At 32.2% G+C, this 20,038-nt stretch overlaps 1 protein-coding gene across 1 annotated transcript; it reads left to right on the top strand.

Moving 5' to 3' along the window:
* LOC109331610 (aldehyde dehydrogenase family 2 member B7, mitochondrial-like) lies at positions 4,994–9,632 on the top strand. The gene is made up of 11 exons (XM_019566215.1): positions 4,994–5,123; positions 5,773–5,907; positions 6,017–6,159; positions 6,282–6,435; positions 6,523–6,752; positions 6,830–6,919; positions 7,330–7,503; positions 7,592–7,729; positions 7,973–8,110; positions 8,235–8,296; positions 9,193–9,632. The coding sequence occupies exons 1-11, from the start codon at positions 5,042–5,044 to the stop codon at positions 9,464–9,466; spliced, it is 1,620 nt and encodes a 539-aa protein (XP_019421760.1). The 5' UTR covers positions 4,994–5,041; the 3' UTR covers positions 9,467–9,632.

The following is a 20,038-nucleotide window of genomic DNA, read 5'->3' as shown; positions in this document are numbered from 1 at the left end:
TATGAGTGTCACTCTAAGGTCAGGCAAGCAGATTGAAGTTGATCTAACTTTGCATAAAAAATGAAGTAACCAGTTTAACAAGAGACTGAGAGCACTAGCGAAGAAATTCATGCTAGTGAACCTTCCATAAGTGTTGCACAACAATCTTCCATTCTTCTTCCATTTCCTCCAAGAGCTATTCAAAGTAAGAAGATGGAAGAGGTAAACAATGAGCTCTTGGATACATTTAAAAAGGTAGAGGTGAACATACATTTACTTGATGCAGTCAAGCAAATTCTAAGACAGGAAAACATTTTAAAGTTGTTGTGCACTTATTAGAGGAGACTCAAAGGTAATGAGAGGATCAACTTGGGCAGAAATATTTCCGCACTAATAGGTAAACGTGTTCCTCACATTCCTGAAAAGTGTAAGGACCTAGGAACATTTATTGTACCTTGCATAATAGGTAATATCAAATTTGAGAATGTCATGCTAGATCTAGGAGCTTCGATTAATGTTATGCCTATGTATATTTTTATATCTATTTCACTTGAACCTATGTAACCCCTCGGGGTAATGATTCAATTAGCAAATAAGAGTATTGCCTACCCTGCAGGTTTGATAGAGGATGTATTGGTTCGGGTTGGTGAACTTATTTTTCTTTCTTATTTTTATATTCTCGATATGGAAGAGAGATCCTTCCATAACACAGTTCCTATTATTTTGGGGAGGCTATTTTTTTGAACAGTCCGAACCAAGATAGATGTCTATGTTGGAACATTATCTATGGTGTGTGGTGATATTATGGTCCGATTTAATATTTTGATGTTATGAAACATCCTTCTGAGGATCATTCTGTGTTTCATATTGATTTACTTGATGAGTTAACTAATGAGCATATATCTGATTTTCTTAATGATTTTGATTCTATTTCATTGATAGACTCATACACTTATCATACATGCACTGATTCTGAAATATGTAATTCTTGTATTGATGAGTTTCTGCAAATTTCTGTTGATCCAAATATTGTAGAATTAGATTGCACTAACTCAATTGCTACAGACATCATACATCAATCTGGTTTACTTGTTCAGGTGCAGGATGCAGAATCTATGTCTGCTACTTTGGTTCCATCTATTTTGTAGGCACATGTAATGGAGCTTAAACATTTGCCTGAAAACCTCAAGTATGTTTACTTATAGGATGATGAGAAGCTTCATGTTATTGTTTCCACATCCCTTGATGTTAATCAAGAGAAGAAGTTGTTGCAAGTGTTGAAGAAGCACAAGAAGGCAATTGGTTGGACCTTAGCTGATATTCCTGGTATTAGTCCATCCATATGCATGCATAGGATACTCTTGGAAGATGGAACTAAACCAATGAGGCAACCACAAAGGAGACTCAATCCAATCATCCTTGAGGTTGTGAAGAAAAAGGTCACAAAGCTTCTACAAATTGGGATTATATATCCAATATCTTATAGTCATTGGGTGAGCCCAGTTCAGGTGGTTCGAAAGAATTCAAGAATTACAGTGGTGAGAAATGAGAGAGATGAGTTGATTCCTACGAGAGTGCAGAACAGTTGGAGAGTCTGCATCGATTATAGGAGGCTCAACCAAGCAACAAGAAATGATCACTTTCCGTTTCCATTTATTGATCAGATGCTTGAGCACTTAGCAGGTAAATCTCATTATTGTTTTTTTGATGGTTTCTCTGGGTACTTCCAGATTCATATTGCTCCTAAGGATTATGAGAAGACCATATTCACCTGCCCTTTGGCGCTTTTGCCTATAGGAGGATGCCTTTTGACCTATGCAACGCCCCTGGTACATTCCAACAGTGTATGGTGAGCATTTTCAGTGATTTTTCATAGAGTTGCATAGAGGTGTTTATGAATGATTTCACTGTTTATGGATTTTCATTTGATACATGTTTGGATAGTCTAGATAGAGTTCTGCATAAATGCATTAAAACTAACTTTGTTCTGCATTACGAAAAATGTCATTTCAGGGTAGAGCAAGGCATAGTTTTAGGGCATGTGATCTCAAATAGGGAAATCGAGATAGACCCTGCTAAGATATATGTTATTTCACAATTGCCTTACCCCTCTTGTGTGCGAGAGGTTCATTCTTTTCTTGGTCATGTACGTTTCTATCGCAGGTTCATTACAAATTTTATGAATAAGGCTCTTCCACTATCCAAACTGTTGCCAAATGAGGTGGTGTTTGATTTTGATGAGAGATGTTGGGAGGCATTTGATTGCCTCAAGAGAGCTTTGACCACCACTCTTATTATTCAGGCACCTGATTGGATAGTCCATTTTGAGCTGATGTGTGATACTTCTAATTATGCATTGGGGGTTGTCCTTGCTCAAAAAGTGGAGAAACTGCCTAGGGTAATTTATTATGTTTTCAGGACTTTAGATATTGTACAAGCAAATTACACCACAACTGAAAATGAGCTTTTAGCTAATGTATTTGCCCTGGATAAATTTTGATCTTATTTGCTTGGTTCTAAAATTGTTGTTTTCACTGACCATGCAACTTTGAAGTTCCTATTGAAGAAAGTTGATTCCAAACCAAGGTTGATTAGATGGATGCTCTTAATCCAGGAGTTTGATTTGGAGAATCGTGATAAGAGTGCGGCATAAAATTTGGTGGTTGATCATTTGAGCAGGATTGAGGGAGTTGTTGATATGATGCCTATTAGAGATGATTTTCCTTATGAACAAGTTTTGAATATTTCTATTTCTTTTCTCACCCCTTGGTTTGAAAATAATGTTAATTATTTGGTGGCATTTGTTTTTCCTCCACTTGCATCTAGAGCTTAAAATGATAAACTTAAGAATGTTGCTAAATATTATGTGTGGGATGATCCCTATTTGTGGAGATTTTGTATTGACTAGGTCATTAGAAGATGCATTCCAGATCATGAGATCGAGTTAGTTCTTCAATTTTGCCATGCTTCTACAGTTGATGGTCATCTTGATATCCAAAGGACACCACAGAAGGTGCTTAACTCTAGAGTTTCTTGGAGACAGGATATGCCTTAACAACCTATGTTGTTTTATGAGGTGTTTGATGTCTGGAGTATTGATTTCATGGATCCATTTCATGTTTCTTTTGGATTCTGCTTGCTGTTGATTATGTTTATAAATAGGTGGAAGCTAAGGTCATTAGGACTAATGATACTCGGGTTGTTATGGATTTTGTTAGGTCTCATATTTTTTGCAGGTTTGGCATACCCAGAGCCATTGTTAGTGACCAAGGCATCCACTTCGGCAATAGATCCATGCTAGCTATGCTCAAGAAATATGGGGTTGTTCATAGAGTTTCTACACCTTATCACCCCAAATATAATGGGCAAACTAAGATTTCAAACAGAGAGATAAAGAAAATTTTGGAGAATGTGGTGTAGCCAAACAGAAAGGATTGGAGTAACAGACTGAAAGATGTTATGTTGGCACATAGGACTGCTTAGAAGACACCCATAAAGATGTTCCCTTATCGGATTACTACTTTTTGAGACTACTATATTTTCTCTTTCATCAAAAAGTTTCAATAGACATGAAAAATTAAATGATTATTTCAAAATGACTACGAAGCATTAATGATGCTACAAAAGTATAAGAGAAATTCAAGCTAAAGAAAAGACATAGTCTCAATGAATATTAATTTTAAGAAGAATCTCTTACGGAACTTAAACACTCTAGTAGTTATGCTAATTAGCCTCGACATTTGACGAACCAAAGAACATCAAAAAATACAAAAACAAATCGAATATCATTTAAAGCTCATTTTTATTTTAAACAATATCTTTATATTGTATTTAATAGCACCAAAATATATTCAACATGTGTATTCAATTATTTTTTATTGAGTTTGTAATCTTTCTCTTTCATGTTTATTTTACTATTTGAGTGTGAATGAAAGACTAGCAAAGTTGTAAAATTTCTTTTAACACAAATAGTTGTTTTGTGTTGAGCTTAGAGAGGCTAAGTGTGCAAATAACATTTGAGTTGTTAAGACTGAAGAGACCAGGTGTGGGAAGAATACTTGTTATTGTAATTATATTGAATTATAGTAGAATCTCGGTGCTCATAAGAAAGTGGATGTAACCTACAATTTTTGTTGAACCAATATAAATATGTGTTTCAATTCTCTATCTCTAAACTCCTTTCTATTTCAAGAGTATAATATATATACACTATCAGTGTAATGATATAAAAAGAGTCACTACATCATTTACCATTCATTTGTATTTTTTTTAAATTCAATGATAATTAAATATGAATTATAGATGATATAATGACAATGTATAAAACTTATACATCATTAGTATATACATCTTTTCCTCTTAAATTTATATAGCTACGTCTTAATGTGAAGTTTTGATGTTGTGCTACTATCAAGTTCTTTTCTCAAACTTCGCTTCAACTCTTTTAATACCTAACGAAATATTTGTCTAAAAATTATTGTAAAAATAGACGAGTGAATTGTATGAACTATTTTGTATCAGAATTGTTACCTCTACAAAAAAGGTATTAAAGTTTATTTTGAACTTGGGAAACACAATTTAACCATCTTCTTGTGTTACTTTTGATTATTCTAGTTGGTATCAGCGCTCAATATTTGGTTAAACACCAAACAATGTAAAGAAAAAGATTTGTGGATATGGTAGGAGTAATTAACACTAGCAAAAGTCACACTCAGTAAGGATCCACAATGATTGGACAAAAAAGATGAAGTGGTTTTTACAATATAAATACTCAAAAAAGATGAAGATGGAAAAAACATCATACACATGTATAAATTATCTTCTAAATCAAGGATATATTTTATTATCTTATTTTTTTTTAGAAAATAAATAATAATTAATATATGAGTGATGAAGGAATAATTGAATGATATGAATTATGCATAAAAATTCCAAGGGAAAGGACAAAAATAGGCCTTAAGGAAAGAGAAATGTGTGGCCACTAGTGTGGGAGTAGGTTGTTGGCAAATTTGGTCTGTTCTTGGTTGAGTGTACATAACATCAATTATCTTCCTTTCTATCTATGGCTATGGCTTCTTCACTCAGAATCTCAAGGCTTCTCTCTCGCTCTTTATCTTCTGCTTCTACCTCTTTCTTTTCTCCAGGTATTATATACTAACTTTTATCATCATTTTATTATCATTTACCCATTTTATATTTATTTTATTATCTTTTCTCTTCTTAGATTGGTTATGATCCATCATGTAATCACTAAGATCAAACAAATTTGAGACTGGGAATATAAAAGTTTGAAACTTTGCATATGTGTACATCAACTAACCTTGAAAAATAAAAAAAGTTGACGACTTGCTGACTTCTACAAATCTGGATCAATAACCATTGGATGAAGATGGAACAATTCGATCTTCATCCAATGATTCAGATTTGTTGAAGTTAGCGAAATAGCCAATTTTTAAGCTATCAAGTACAATTAAGTTGTTGGTGGGGTTTCATTCATTGATGATTGATTGGTCCCTCTCTCTCTCTCAACTACTTTTAGAGATTCAGTAAATGTACTGTTACTGTACTTTCAGATTATTCTCTCTCTTCACTTCTTTGTTAGATCTTGGATCTAGCAAATGTGAAAGCTACTTACCATCACAGTTGAACTCATTTTCTTCATTTTCATTTTTTTGTGATTTGTTGGGTGTTTTTAGTTGATGGTTTTTTTTGTGTAAAACCTTTTAAGGTTGTTGACCCTTTTTCTGATATTCAATGCTTGAATGGAAAAAATAAAACAAAAATAAATTTCAGGTGGAAGTGCTATTCTAGGTGCAAGGGTTAGTAAGTACACCACTAATGCTGCCATTGAAGAACCAATTAAACCATCAGTTCAAGTAGAGCACACCCAGCTCTTGATTGATGGAAAATTTGTTGATGCTGCTTCTGGTGAGGTTTCTTTTAATCATTTGGACATAAAGTTTAGATTTTTGGTTTAGAAAAATGGGTAGATTTGAAGTTTTTGTGGTATCTTATTGTTGGTTTCCTCTGGCATTAGGTAAAACTTTTCCAACATTGGACCCTAGGACAGGGGAAGTGATTGCTCATGTTGCTGAAGGTCACTCTGAAGATATTGATCGAGCAGTTGCGGCTGCGCGAAAAGCATTTGATCAAGGACCATGGCCGAAGTTGACAGCATATGTATTTGATATATTATATATTTTTGTATTTTTACTTTTGGTGCAATTAAAACAAGCCTTAACCTTTTGTCCCTTGGTTATGCAGTTAAATCAATCTCTTTGCTTGTTACTATGATTTTATAGGAAAGGCAAAGGATATTGTTGCGTGCTGCTGATCTGATTGAAAAGCATAATGATGACATTGCAGCACTTGAGACTTGGGATAATGGGAAGCCATATGAACAATCTGCTCAGATTGAAATTCCAATGCTGGTTCGACTAGTTCGATACTATGCGGGTATGCGGGACGAGGAATGTGGAACTTTACCTTTTCTCTTCTTTGTTTTGTGAAATAATACTAACACTACTATTTCCATATTCCCAGGCTGGGCAGATAAAATTCACGGTCTCACGGTTCCAGCTGACGGGCCATATCATGTGCAAACATTGCACGAACCCATTGGTGTTGCTGGTCAGATCATTCCATGGAACTTCCCTCTTCTCATGTTTGCTTGGAAGGTTGGACCAGCATTGGCCTGTGGTAACACTATTGTTCTGAAAACAGCTGAGCAGACGCCATTATCTGCTTTATATGTCGCGCGGTTATTTCTTGAGGTAGGTGATACACCAAACTTCTAGTGTGTGCTTGTTTTTTGGCAGAGGGCCCTCAAAATTTATAATTCGTGTGGCAGGCTGGACTCCCTCCTGGTGTTTTAAATATTGTGTCGGGCTATGGTCCAACTGCTGGTGCTGCTCTTGCTAGTCACATGGATGTGGATAAGGTAGTAAACTATTTAGTTCTGGACTAACATTTAATGTATTTTAACTGGTATGATGTATGGTTCACCCCCTCTACCGTTTTGACCATCTGGTTGTTCACTTGTTTTCTAACTCAAATTTGTAAATCCTTTTATTGAGGTACTGTAATGATTTTGGTGGTATCATGGATGAGTTTCATGCACCAAATAAGGTGCTTGTACATCAAACTAGATGCTTAGAAAAGAACTATTCAGATTTAGATCATGAACGCTGCGGTCTCCGGAAATACTATGACTAAATTTTCATGACAAATAAAGTTTCAGTTCCTAGTTTAGTGAGGAAGTTTTGTATTCTAATCTGATATTTATTTTCACACTAATGGATTATTGGTAATCTGATAATGTCAGCCTTAACTTTAGACAATCTCTCGCAGCTTGCTTTTACTGGTTCAACTGAGACCGGAAAAGTTGTCCTTCAATTGGCAGCAAAAAGCAATCTTAAGCCTGTAACTTTGGAGCTCGGTGGAAAGTCTCCCTTTATTGTATGTGAAGATGCTGATATAGATCAGGCTGTTGAGCTAGCACACTTTGCCTTATTCTTTAACCAGGTATATAAAAGTATGGAGTTGTTGTTGTAAAACGATTATCTTTCATTGATTTCCGGAAATTTTGATTGGTGTTCTTTTTTATGTCCAGGGACAATGTTGCTGTGCTGGGTCTCGAACTTTTGTACATGAAAGTATACATGAGGAGTTTGTTGCGAAAGCAAAGGCTCGTGCTTTGAAACGTGTTGTTGGTGATCCATTCAAGAGTGGAATTGAGCAAGGTCCTCAGGTAATGATATGTCGACAATTTACCATGGCATTGTGTTTGCACTTCAATGCTCGTTGCTGATTACCGGAAACTTGTTACTGCACTTGTGAAGTTGTGATACTCAGATATGTGATGCTTCACAGTGTTAAAATGCATAGAAAGAATGTTGCACTGATATTAATTAGATTTTCCCTTTCTTAATGTTTCCGGTCTTTTAAAACGACTGACTATACTGATGATTTCGTTTATGATCGAATCAATCAGATTGATTCAGACCAATTTGAGAAAATACTGAAGTATATCAGATCTGGTGTTGAAAGTGGAGCTACCCTTGAAACCGGAGGCGATAGGCTTGGCAACAAGGGTTTCTATGTTCAGCCTACTGTATTCTCAAATGTTCAGGTTATATCTTTTAGTTCCAATCTCATTTTTTTGTACTACCAAGGGTATCGCCTCACCCTATGCGTAAGGAACTAATCCGAAAATACAATTCCTAATGTATAGTTGTCTTTGTAATCATCACCAGGATAACATGCTGATTGCAAAGGAGGAGATATTTGGGCCAGTGCAATCTATATTTAAGTTCAAGTAAGAGCAATGTGTACTATTTCACAGAGAATGTTATATATTATCCATGGAAAAAAAAAAATCCAAAAATACCTCCTATACTTGGCAGTGATATACAATATAGTCCTTGAATTTAAAAAAAATGCAAAAAAAAGGCCAGAACTTTTATTTGGATGCAAAACTTTTCATGGTTGCTTAAAACATTAAAATTTGATGGCAAATGTTATGTTAAAGCAGAGTTCTGGGTCTTTCTTATACATGTTTTGAAGGTAAGGGACTAAATTGCACATCATGCATAGTTCAGGGGTATTTGAACAAGAAAAAAGAATGTGTGCACTGACATTGTGTGAGTTTGATACATTATGACTGCATCATCAACCATTTATATTTAATTATCATTGACTTCTAAAAAAAGTAATTCAAATGAATGATGGATGATGTAGTAACTGTGTATAAATCTTTTCTTTGTCAGTGCATAGTGGTGTTTTAAATTGCGGTCACGGTTATTGCGATTGCGGTCATTGCAGCCGTTGCGATGCGGATTGCGGCAATTGCGATGTGAACTATTTTTTGAGCAAAATAATATTTTTGATATCAATGCGGCCCGATGTGGTTGCGTTGCAGCATGATGCAGCCTGATGCATTCCGAATGCGGTCCAATGTGGTTGCATTGTAGCCTCTTGTGGTCGCATCATTGTGATTCAGTGTCACACCACAACTACGGTGTGATGGTTGCAGCGGTCACCACAATTGCAATATTGCTGCCTCTGCAAGTTGAAACAATGACGCATAGATATTACACTCATTTGAACAATGTCATTTCGCAACTAAACTAGAATTCAATGTTATTTTTGAAATATTATCTATATGTTGTGGTTTGTTTTGTGCACTAAGTTTGTGTTGGTACTTGATACTAGGGACATTGGTGAAGTAATTGAAAGAGCAAACAACACAAAATATGGTCTTGCAGCAGGAGTATTCACAAAGAACATAGACACTGCAAATACTTTAACAAGAGCATTGAGAGCAGGAACAGTATGGGTAAACTGTTTTGATACATTTGATGCTGCAATTCCTTTTGGTGGCTACAAAATGAGTGGACAAGGAAGAGAAAAGGGAGAGTATAGTCTTAAGAACTACTTGCAAGTTAAGGCTGTTGTTACTCCCTTGAAGAACCCAGCATGGCTTTGAGTATAGTCTTAAATCTTAATGGAATGGATCAATAAATATCATGACTTCAATAATAATGATGATGAATTCTTGTTTATTTGTCATCTATACTTGCCACATTGTTGCTTTTCATTTTTTGTTTTGGTTGGGTGCTTCAATAAATGATCTATTAAATTTTTCGACTTTATCAGTTTTTAACGTCATTAGTTTTGGACTCAAAACGACATCGTTTAGGGTTTTCTTCTCCGCGGATCTAGATATCCTTCTTCCTTAAAACACCATATATAATGGCAACCTCAGTAGTGGTGGAAACAACAGCATGTAGTTTTAATGGAAGAAGGAAGTCATGGATAAGAAGACTCAAAATGACGTCGTTTTAATGTTTAATCTCAAGAAAGAGTAAAATCACACAATTTTGATAGCTAGTCAGGAAAGTAAAGGACATTCTTGACGACGTTAAAAAATTGTCTAAATAAAGGACAAATGTGAAAATGAAAACAAATTTGAGAAGAAAAAAAATTGATAGACCAAAATAATAAATATGGATAAATATTTACAAAATCAAGTAAATAAATATGGATAAATACTCTTGATTTGCACATAAAATTTTGTAATTTCTCCATTATTAGTCAATATAGACTATGTTCATTTATTTCTTGTCTTATTCTATGTTTTCAGTCAATCAAAATATTATTTTTGTATACTTTTTGTTTTTAAAATTTTCTTTTATTCATATAGTAATATATGATTGGTTTAGAACATGTAAATGAACACCGTTGAAGATATATGATTTCTCTCTATCGTAGTAGTACTAGTAAATTTCTATTTTTGACACATTAATGTTTTCTTTGGTTTAGGGATGAAAAAGGTAGGAGGAAAGATAAAAAGATAGAATATGAGTAGAGAAAATAAAAAAAAGAAAGATAATGGATTTTAAGGGTTGTATGGTAGGAGAGAGAAAAGAAAGATATGAATATAGAATAATATCTTGTTATGTGGAAGTGAGTTTGAAAGGTAAATTTGTATTTTACAAATACAATACTCTCCCACTCACTTTCTCTTCTAATGAGGAGATAAACAAAAAGTAGTGAGACCACCAAACTTTTCTTTCTCTTTCCATTTTCTTCTCTCAACCAAATGAGAAAAACTCGGGAACTCTCTCATTTTTTTTTATCTTCTTTCCTCTTAAAATCATACCAATCAAACAAAGGCTAATAGTCTTTAGACACGCCTACAAATGCTGGCACACTAACCATAAATTGTGTCTACACTTACCCAAATTGCCTTTCTTGATGTGTACTGCGTCACCACTCAATCCAATCCATTTGTCTTTGCCTTTTGTTTTTGCTCCAAGGTAACTGAGCTGGATCTTCTATCCCAAAATTATTATGTCTTTATGTCTCTAATCAATCAGTATCATGTAAGTAATACAAAATATTAAATATTTTTTAATTAAGTGACACTTTTTCATTAGACTGGAAGAAGAATTGGGAATAAATGATCTCTTTCTAAGAAAATCATGTAACCATACCTCCCATGCCTCACTTCAACATATTTCATAAGTTATTGAGCAACTATTCCACACTATAAAACAATCTCATGCAATGGTAGAAGTTTTATCAAATCAATAATTGTGTGGACGTGTACACTCAGCTTGGCCTATGACAATGATGGTTTAGAGGAAAATGTTAAGAGGAAAATGTGAAGGTTTAGAGATCTAATTTTTCAGATTTTATTAGGCTAATTGGTGAGAAATGACTATATTTTCCATCAACTTGAACCACATGTACTTTATCCACCCGTCTATAGAGCCGGAACATCCACAGGTTAGTGGGGCTAACTCTCCTAATTGACATTTTTTTCATCCACAAAACTCGAACCCGAGTTCTTGCTTAAGGGGAATCAAACATGTACCACTTAAACCAACACCCGTTGATATAAGGTTGAAGAAAATTGAATGAGGAAAATATGATATGCCTTCAAATTTAATTGGTCAATCTAATATATTTTTCGAGCTATCATCCAACTTTGAGGATAAAGTTGGTTTTAAAAAAATTCGTAATAATAGGACATTTATTATGATATTTATGATAATATTTAATATGTAAACAATTGATTATTAAGATTGTGAAAATAGCAAGTAAAATTGCCATCCAACAGTAGCACTTCATATACATTCCAACTAAAATATTAAACTAGAGTTTGTGAAATCATGTACCCAAAAAGTGTTAAATTCAACAGATAAAAGCACGTAAGCATATAAAATAATATAGCCATAAAAATATGCCCAAACTTGACATTTATGGACTAAAATCAAAAGTAGTTAATTTTATAGAGACTAAAATAAAAGCTACTTTATGATTACCAAAATCAAACACATAAGCTATATGGATGGTTTGGCTAGACACATTACACTTTCAATTAAAATTTCTTTGTAGTTTGTTAGAAAGGAAGGTAGAAAAAATAGTATTGATTGATCATACCACTTTACTAACAATTAAAGAAATTGAAAGTTTCTTTCCATTTTCTTGCTTCCTTCTTAGATGCTAGCCAAATGGCATAAAGGATTTATATATTGAATATTATATTAGATTCTCCTATTTACATATAATACTTACGAAGATATGAAATTAAGGCAAACACCGCATGATACATGTTTACAACAATTTCGACATTATTCCGAAAATAACGCGGAAGCATAAAATGAATATTGTGAATCTTCATTGCTTGATTAAAGAATTACAAGTCATGTGCTTATATACACAATACAAAGACAACTTGTGATACAAGTAATAACTTAACAAACTCTTAACAAACAAACAAAGATATTAATCATATGTGTAAAATGTGCAAAATGTGTCATGGTAGCTTTGATTTCCAATAGAGATTTTTGTTAGGTTTCTCTCTGATGACCATAAAATATGAAACATTTGTTTCTGTTTTTTAATTTGGAGAAAAGCATGGAAAGTGCACAATCAACAAAACCAAAAAACAATCTGATTCGTTTAATAATTTGCTTATTTAATCTCTATTGGAAGACCGGAACTAATGAGTAATCAAATATATAAATAAATGGTAAAGATGTTAGCTTTGACTAGTTTAATTATAAGACATAAATTTATATCCATAACATAATATGTATACATACTAGGTTTAAGTATGTTTTTGATGAACTTTGGTCCTTATAAAACATTTTTTGTTTGTTTTGATCATATGCTCCAGAGTTTTGGAAATATGAGGAACCAAACTAAAGAAAACCCCTAGAATTTAGAATTGTAACTAAAACTCAATAAATAAACTTTGATGGATCAAATACATATTTAATACTACTTAATGGTACATTGTTTGGGTTTGAGTTTTAGTGTTGTAGCTAGTGACTGATCAACACAAAATACTTCTTATGTTTGTTATTGTGTAGTCCATGAAAATAGGATAAACTATTCCAGAGTTGCAGTTTAACAACACGTATTTTAGATGTCTAACAACGCTTTCATGCACTTTCTTTTAACATAGTAGTATATTATCATTATTAACAGCGATTGTCAGACATCGTTGTATTGAATATATGTCACAGTGTATCACACAAAAAGCGTTGTCATATACTGCATAAATACAACAGTGCATCGTACACACAGCGCTGTCATATACGTCTTACATAAACAATGCATTCTATAGGCATTATTAATAGCGCTTATTGTCGTGCTGTTGTGTTGCATATATATAACAACGCATTATCACAAAAGTGTTGTTGTATTATTCATAAATATTCTCAAACAACACCTTAATACAACAACGCAACACACATATCGTTGTTGTATTAAGCATGTACAATAACGCTGTCTATAAAAAGTGATATAAAAAGCAATATTGTATTAATCCTTTACAACAATGCATGTTAGGGTTTCCCTAAAATTCGATGTTGATTTGTATAAATTAATATTTGCATATACATTTATTAGCAACACAAACATTCTCAACATCACAGACATTTATGCATTCTCAACAACACATACACATTAATACAGGTCAGAAATTTGTTTTATTAACATCAATACAATACAAACTACAAACAATGAATATAATGTCAATTATGTTTTGACATAATACATAATTACAAATAAAAAGATTATGCAAAACAAAATTATACAAATTACATACAATCAAAATTAAGCTATAATTATACAAAGACTACTTTCATCTACTTTTTCTTTTTCTTTGATTGTTTTTGGCTTGTAAGATCATCTTTGTTTGGAGGAACATATTGATTCACCCAAAGCCCTTCATTGTGAACATCTCTTGTATATAAATTATCATTTATAGTTGGTGTGCTCTCATGCAACTAATATGTCCAAAAAATGATCATCTTCATCAATATCTTCATATTCTTGGTCATCAATATTATTGACGATTATTTTGTTAGTTAAAAGAACAATGGACCATTTCATATCAGCTGGTCACATAGAATACTTGTTGAGCTTGTGATGCTAGAATAAATGGCTCATCTTTATATTTAAGATCCACCTACATGAACCCTAACTCATCAACTCAGAAATCATTGTTGTTATCAACCCACATACAATAAAAAATCGGCATGTGAAACATTGTGTAATCCAATATCATATTCGTTCGATCACTCCAAAGTATGACATGTTCGCATATATTTGGTTTCTATCATTTGCATTTGACATGTGTAAAGTTCGAGCAACAAGAGTCACACCATTATTTTGCATTTTACATTGATCATCTTGTTTTTTCATATAAAATGTGAACCCATAAATTAGGTAACCAATGTAGGATAAGACATGAATACTTGGATCATTGAATAACCATTTCAATCTTTTGGAAACGGAATGTGCATTTATATTCAACTCCTCATCAATGTTATTTTTTAGCCACTTTATGAAACACCGATTATACTCTTTGGAAATCTAATTCGGTTCCTGTTATAGTCAACATTTCATTCCCAGTAATACTTTCACTAAACGTTTTTTTGCATATCGAGGCTTTGGAATGCCCATGAAATTACCATCGGTAAGGTATCTGGTACAAAAATTAAGAGTTTCTTCAACAATATATCACTCGACAATACAACCCTAGGTCTTGATCGTTTCTTCACCTACCCTTTTAATGTCTTCATATAATGCTCAAAGGGGTACATCCATCTCATATAGTATGGACTACATAGTTGTGTCTCTCGGACAAGATGAATGCTTAGATGAATCATTATGTCAAAAAAAAGGTAGGAAATACATTTCAAGCTCACACAAAGTCAAAATAATTTGTCTTTGCAATTTAGGTAATTTTTCAGGGTCAATCATTTTGCTACAAATTGCCTTGAAGAAGAAGCATAACTTAGTTATGGTTCCTCAGACTTTTTTAGGTAGAATTTACCGTATTCCAATAGACAAGAAATGTTCCATAAGTACATGACAATCATGAGACTTAAGATATTTTAACTTGAGGTCTTTCATTGATACGAGGTTCTGAATGTTGGAAGAGTACCCCTCTTGATCTTAACACCACGAAGAAATTTACAAAATTTCATTTTCCCCTTCCTTGACAAAGTATAAGTTGTTGGAGGTAGAAATATACGTTTTCCCTTCATTATCGGCTCCAATTTCTTTCTTATTCCCATACTAACCAAGTTCAATATTGCATTCAAGTCATCTTTGGTCTTACCAGGGACATTGAGTAAGGTGTCAAGAAGACTTTCAAACACATTTTTTAATATGCATAACATCGAGGAAATGTCTTACATATAATAAACTCCAATATGACAATTCAAAGAAGATTGACCCTTTTCTTTCACCCAATTGTGACAATTTCAAAGAAGGTTCTTTTGACATGGAAATCAACAAAACTCATAAACATTTTGAACTTTCAAGAATAAACATAAACTTTTCTTAAACACAATAAAGGTTCTTTTGATGTTCAAATCATCACCTTTAAACACATTCAAATACTAACAATAATTTCCAATATTTTTAAAGCAAATAAACTCATCTAACCTTGTCCAAGGATATAGTTTTTCCATCTAAAAACAAGAATTTTTTTTAAGTTTTACATAAGTCAAAAACTACATAAAGGTTCATATGATTTCATTATCACCCCCTTTAGTCATGACTTACAAAATATTTAAAGAAAACAAACATAAACTCAACTCCATGAATAACATAATAAGATATCATGATTTTCTCATGGTGTATGTGGAGAAAAATGGAGTAGAGAAAAAGAGAAAGAATACCTTAACTTTCTTTAGGAGAATTAGTGTAAAAAATGAGAGGATGTGGTGAGGTATTTATAGGAGAGCCTCACCCTCTCTCAAATCTGAAAATTAATGAGAGGCAATTTAGCTTTAGGCTAACTTAGCAGCTTTAAGCTAGCTTAGGTGATGTGTCTAATGGTGGTGGTGTGAGAAGATTTGGTGAGTGATTTATGAGATTATAGAAGCTTTGACTTTGCTTGTTTGACAAGTCATTGACCCATGATGTGATTAATACTCCGATTTGACAAGTCGTTCCCTAGTATTACCGGGTAACTTCGTCCGGAAATATACGATCTATCGATTTAGGTTTTTTGCCTGAAACGTCGAAACTTGAATTTTGAGGTGAACAATACCTAGAGATGAGTTATGGACAAACTTGATGTCTATTTTGACTAGAAATAATATTTTGAAGCCGAAGGCAAAATCAGAATTTGATTCCAAGTTACAGAACTCAAAAACTGGGTGAAAACTCGATAAAACGACCCAAAATCGTCTCGGAAACTTTTATTCTACAAAAATCTTGAAAAAATAGGACAAGCAAGAATATTATAATACAAGACTAAAACTCAACTGAGGTTTAGCCTAAAACATTGCTGATTAATTTCTACAATTAATTCATTAACAACTAATTATTTAATTAAACGTGCTCGGAAAAACACGGTGTTACACTATCCCTGAACCCAAACTAAAGAAAAATACAATAAAAATAGAAACAAAATCCTAAAAAAACTTAAGAACTAACTTGTAAAGGCATGAGGTGAACAATACTTGGTTTATACTTGTAATACTAGTAAGTTACCCATGTATTCGCACAAGACGATATTTTTTTACCACATACTGCATGGTTAAGATCACACATGTTCCTCGTGCAAATAACAATCTTATTGTATACATGTTTAAAATTATGTTTAAAGTATATATTACTAATATTATGTCATAACTCAATAAAATAAAATAACAAATATAAGTAATCATTGATAAATTGTGTACAATAGAAACCTAACTTAGAGATTTGAAATATTAATTTATACCAAAAGTATATAATAATAAATAATCAAATTTATTTTGATGCATGTTCAAAACACTTGCATGTAAATCATAATTAAGAAGACAAATATATAATATTCTTAGTGGAAAACACATTAACTATGTAACCATCAAAGATAATGTCAATAGGAAAAGTAATTGACACCATAATAGACTCAACTTCTTAACATTTCAAATCATTTGGAATCTTTGTTGTAATCTGTTGTAACCATTTGGAGCTTTGGTATTTCAAAGCTGCATTTAAAGGTTGAAGATTATGTGCAATCTTATTAATAAATGTAGATTATTCATCATACAAATTTGTAGCACAATTCAAAATATCAAAAAAGAAAATAATAATAAAAGAAGAACCTATCCCAAACTAATCAGAGTATTTCATTTTATTATTTTTTGCTTTTAAAATTTTTATTTTATCCACGTATTAATATATTATTGGATCGGGACAAGGAATGAGACATCGTTGGAGATAGGTGATCTCATCCTCATAAAAGATGGAGTTTAATATAGTTTATAGATGTTTGAACCACTACCAACCCACCAACAAATGGAAGATGAAGAAGACAAGTTATCATGCAACAAGTTATCCATGATTTTGAGTTCACTTTCAAGTGTGCTTATTTGTAAATTCTTCTATAAATGATATTTATTTAATTAAAAAATATATCTTGAACCAATTTAATGTTTTTACTAATAAATAAATAGATGAACAGAGAAATATAATGAAGGAAGCTCAAAATCTGGTTGCCATAAACATCTTCAAAAACAATAATAATCTCATGAGTTATAAACTTAGGTGATGAACAACATGTAGATATAGCCTCCTATAAGAACAATTATTGGGGCTCTTCATCTATTTAAGACAAGTGAAATAAAAACAACAAATTAGAATATTAAAATAGTAAGTATCATGCCTTGATGTTAAGCACAAAAAACAGCTTATTAAAGGAATTAAATATATAAATAAAAAGAGGTTCTTTTATTATTTGTTCATAAGAATTTAAAAAACTACTACAACATATTTTTTACTCTGTCAATGAGTCATTCACCATTGATTTTTTAACCACTATTAACTCTCAAATAAAAGTAATACAAATCAATGGTGAATGATGTGCTAACAATGTAAAAAACTTTACATTATTAGTGCATAGATTTTAAACTCATACCTGAATATATCCAACATTGAAAGATTGGTCTACAACTTGAGGTAGCAAAGAACCATATTTGGACTCAGAGATTGAAAGGGTCATTACAAAGGCGAAGAACAACAGAAGAATAACATAATAACATGTATAATTTACAGTAGAATGTAGACAAAACATCAAACACTTTTCTTTTCTTTCCAAAACAATTTTTAAACTGCTACACATTAACCACCTAAGTGACCTAATCACCAAATCAAACATGCTTTTATAACAATAAGAACAAATCTACAAAATAAAAAAAATCAATAAAAAATGGGACATGTACACGGTGAGAAAAAACAGAGTGTTATAATGATGAAGATTTCAAAATATGTTTCCATGAGTGATAAATATAGAAGATTATATATGAATACTTTTTTTGTGTGCATAAATTGAAGCCCCTTGAACTATTTGTTCCAGCAAAATTAAGAGGAACCTAAAGAAAGGGTAAATGAAATGGAGGGTTAGAGGAAGTGAAATTGAAAAAGAAGATAAATTTGTTGAAGAGAAGAATAGTGAGAAAGACACTACGTTAGAATAGCAAAATAACGACACTCAAAATTGTCATTCAACAGTGTTTTTTGGGCACTATTTATGTTAATGCAGTAGAATATAGGGTTAGATTCAACAACACTTTTGAAGCGTCGTAGAAAGTAAACATTTAACCACACTCACTGAAGTAAATACCGTTAAATGTCTACTTTTAAATAAGGCAAAATCTCTCTCAGACATTATATCAAACACATAACAAACATGTCCAATTCCACCACATTTACAAGAGATTTGACAATAGAAATATCATTCTGAAAACTCAATTATAAACTATTGCATGAACTTTTCTCACTTAGTTCAAATCCATTAACCCGTAAGATTATATGCAGTAACGAAAAAGACGAAAGTGATGAAGATGTAGAGGACAAATCCTTGAATTTCTTATCTCCCTTAAGTGAAGAAATAAGAGGACAAAAAGACATAGTTCAAATTCAATATAATAAGAATCAAATCAAAATTTACATAGAAAATATGGATGAAAAAATAATAGCCAAATACAAGAAATACATATATAAATTGCAAGTTTGGTAAATCTCTAACAACTTCACATAGATTCAACTTTGACATTTCCTAGGTTATAAAATAAACAGTTAACACAGATGTAAATGCAAGCAACAAAGAGTGAATCACTGAGCTAAAATATGATAATGATTCACCCTTATGCTCGAAGACTGAAACCAAAAGCTAATAATTTTCTTGAAGAGAGAAACTAAGAGAAGAAGAGCAAGAGAAATAGAATACTGAATGATATTTCTATTATTGTGTGAGATTTTGCTTTTAATTTCAAAGATTCACACTCACTAAAACAAGGATTGTTTGAACGTATGACTTTTAACAGCGCTCACTAAAACAACGTTCATTGTAACGAGGGTTGTTGATATGTTACCTTTAACTACATTCGTTGAAGCAAACATTGTTAAAACTATATCCGCATATCAAATAAGAGCACTTATTTAAAAGAGCAATGTTGATTATTTCTCGTCTTATATTTAACAATATTGTGCTAAAAAACATTGTTGAATGACCATTATTAAATGTGAATTATGACATATTAAGAATAGTGAAAGTAGAGAGAGATGATGCCTTGTTGGTAAAGAAATATGGAAGATTGTAATAATGAAATGAAAAGAATGAGGGGAAGATGATTGGAAGAGAAAAAAGGTGGAGTTGAAAAGATTATTCAATATCATTTAATGTGATGTGTAATAAAGCATCATCATTATTTGAAATTGAATTTGAAAATGGAAAATCATAGAGACTCATATATATATATATATATATATATATATATATATATATATATATATATATATATATATATATATATATATATATATATATATATATATATATATATATATATATATATATATATGATTATTCAATGTCATTTTTCATTTTTTAATAGTATATGATGAAGCATATGTGAGAGTTTACTTCTATTACCTATATAATAAAAAAAATCCCCTCATGACATGTGTCAATCTCTCAAGCCCTCATGACATGTGTCAACCTCTCATCAAAACTAAAGGTCCCTCATGACATGTG

The sequence above is a fragment of the Lupinus angustifolius genome, chromosome LG17 (genome assembly GCF_001865875.1).
Source record: "Lupinus angustifolius cultivar Tanjil chromosome LG17, LupAngTanjil_v1.0, whole genome shotgun sequence".
Taxonomy (NCBI): domain Eukaryota; kingdom Viridiplantae; phylum Streptophyta; class Magnoliopsida; order Fabales; family Fabaceae; genus Lupinus; species Lupinus angustifolius.
This window is presented reverse-complemented; position numbering and strand designations above follow the sequence as displayed.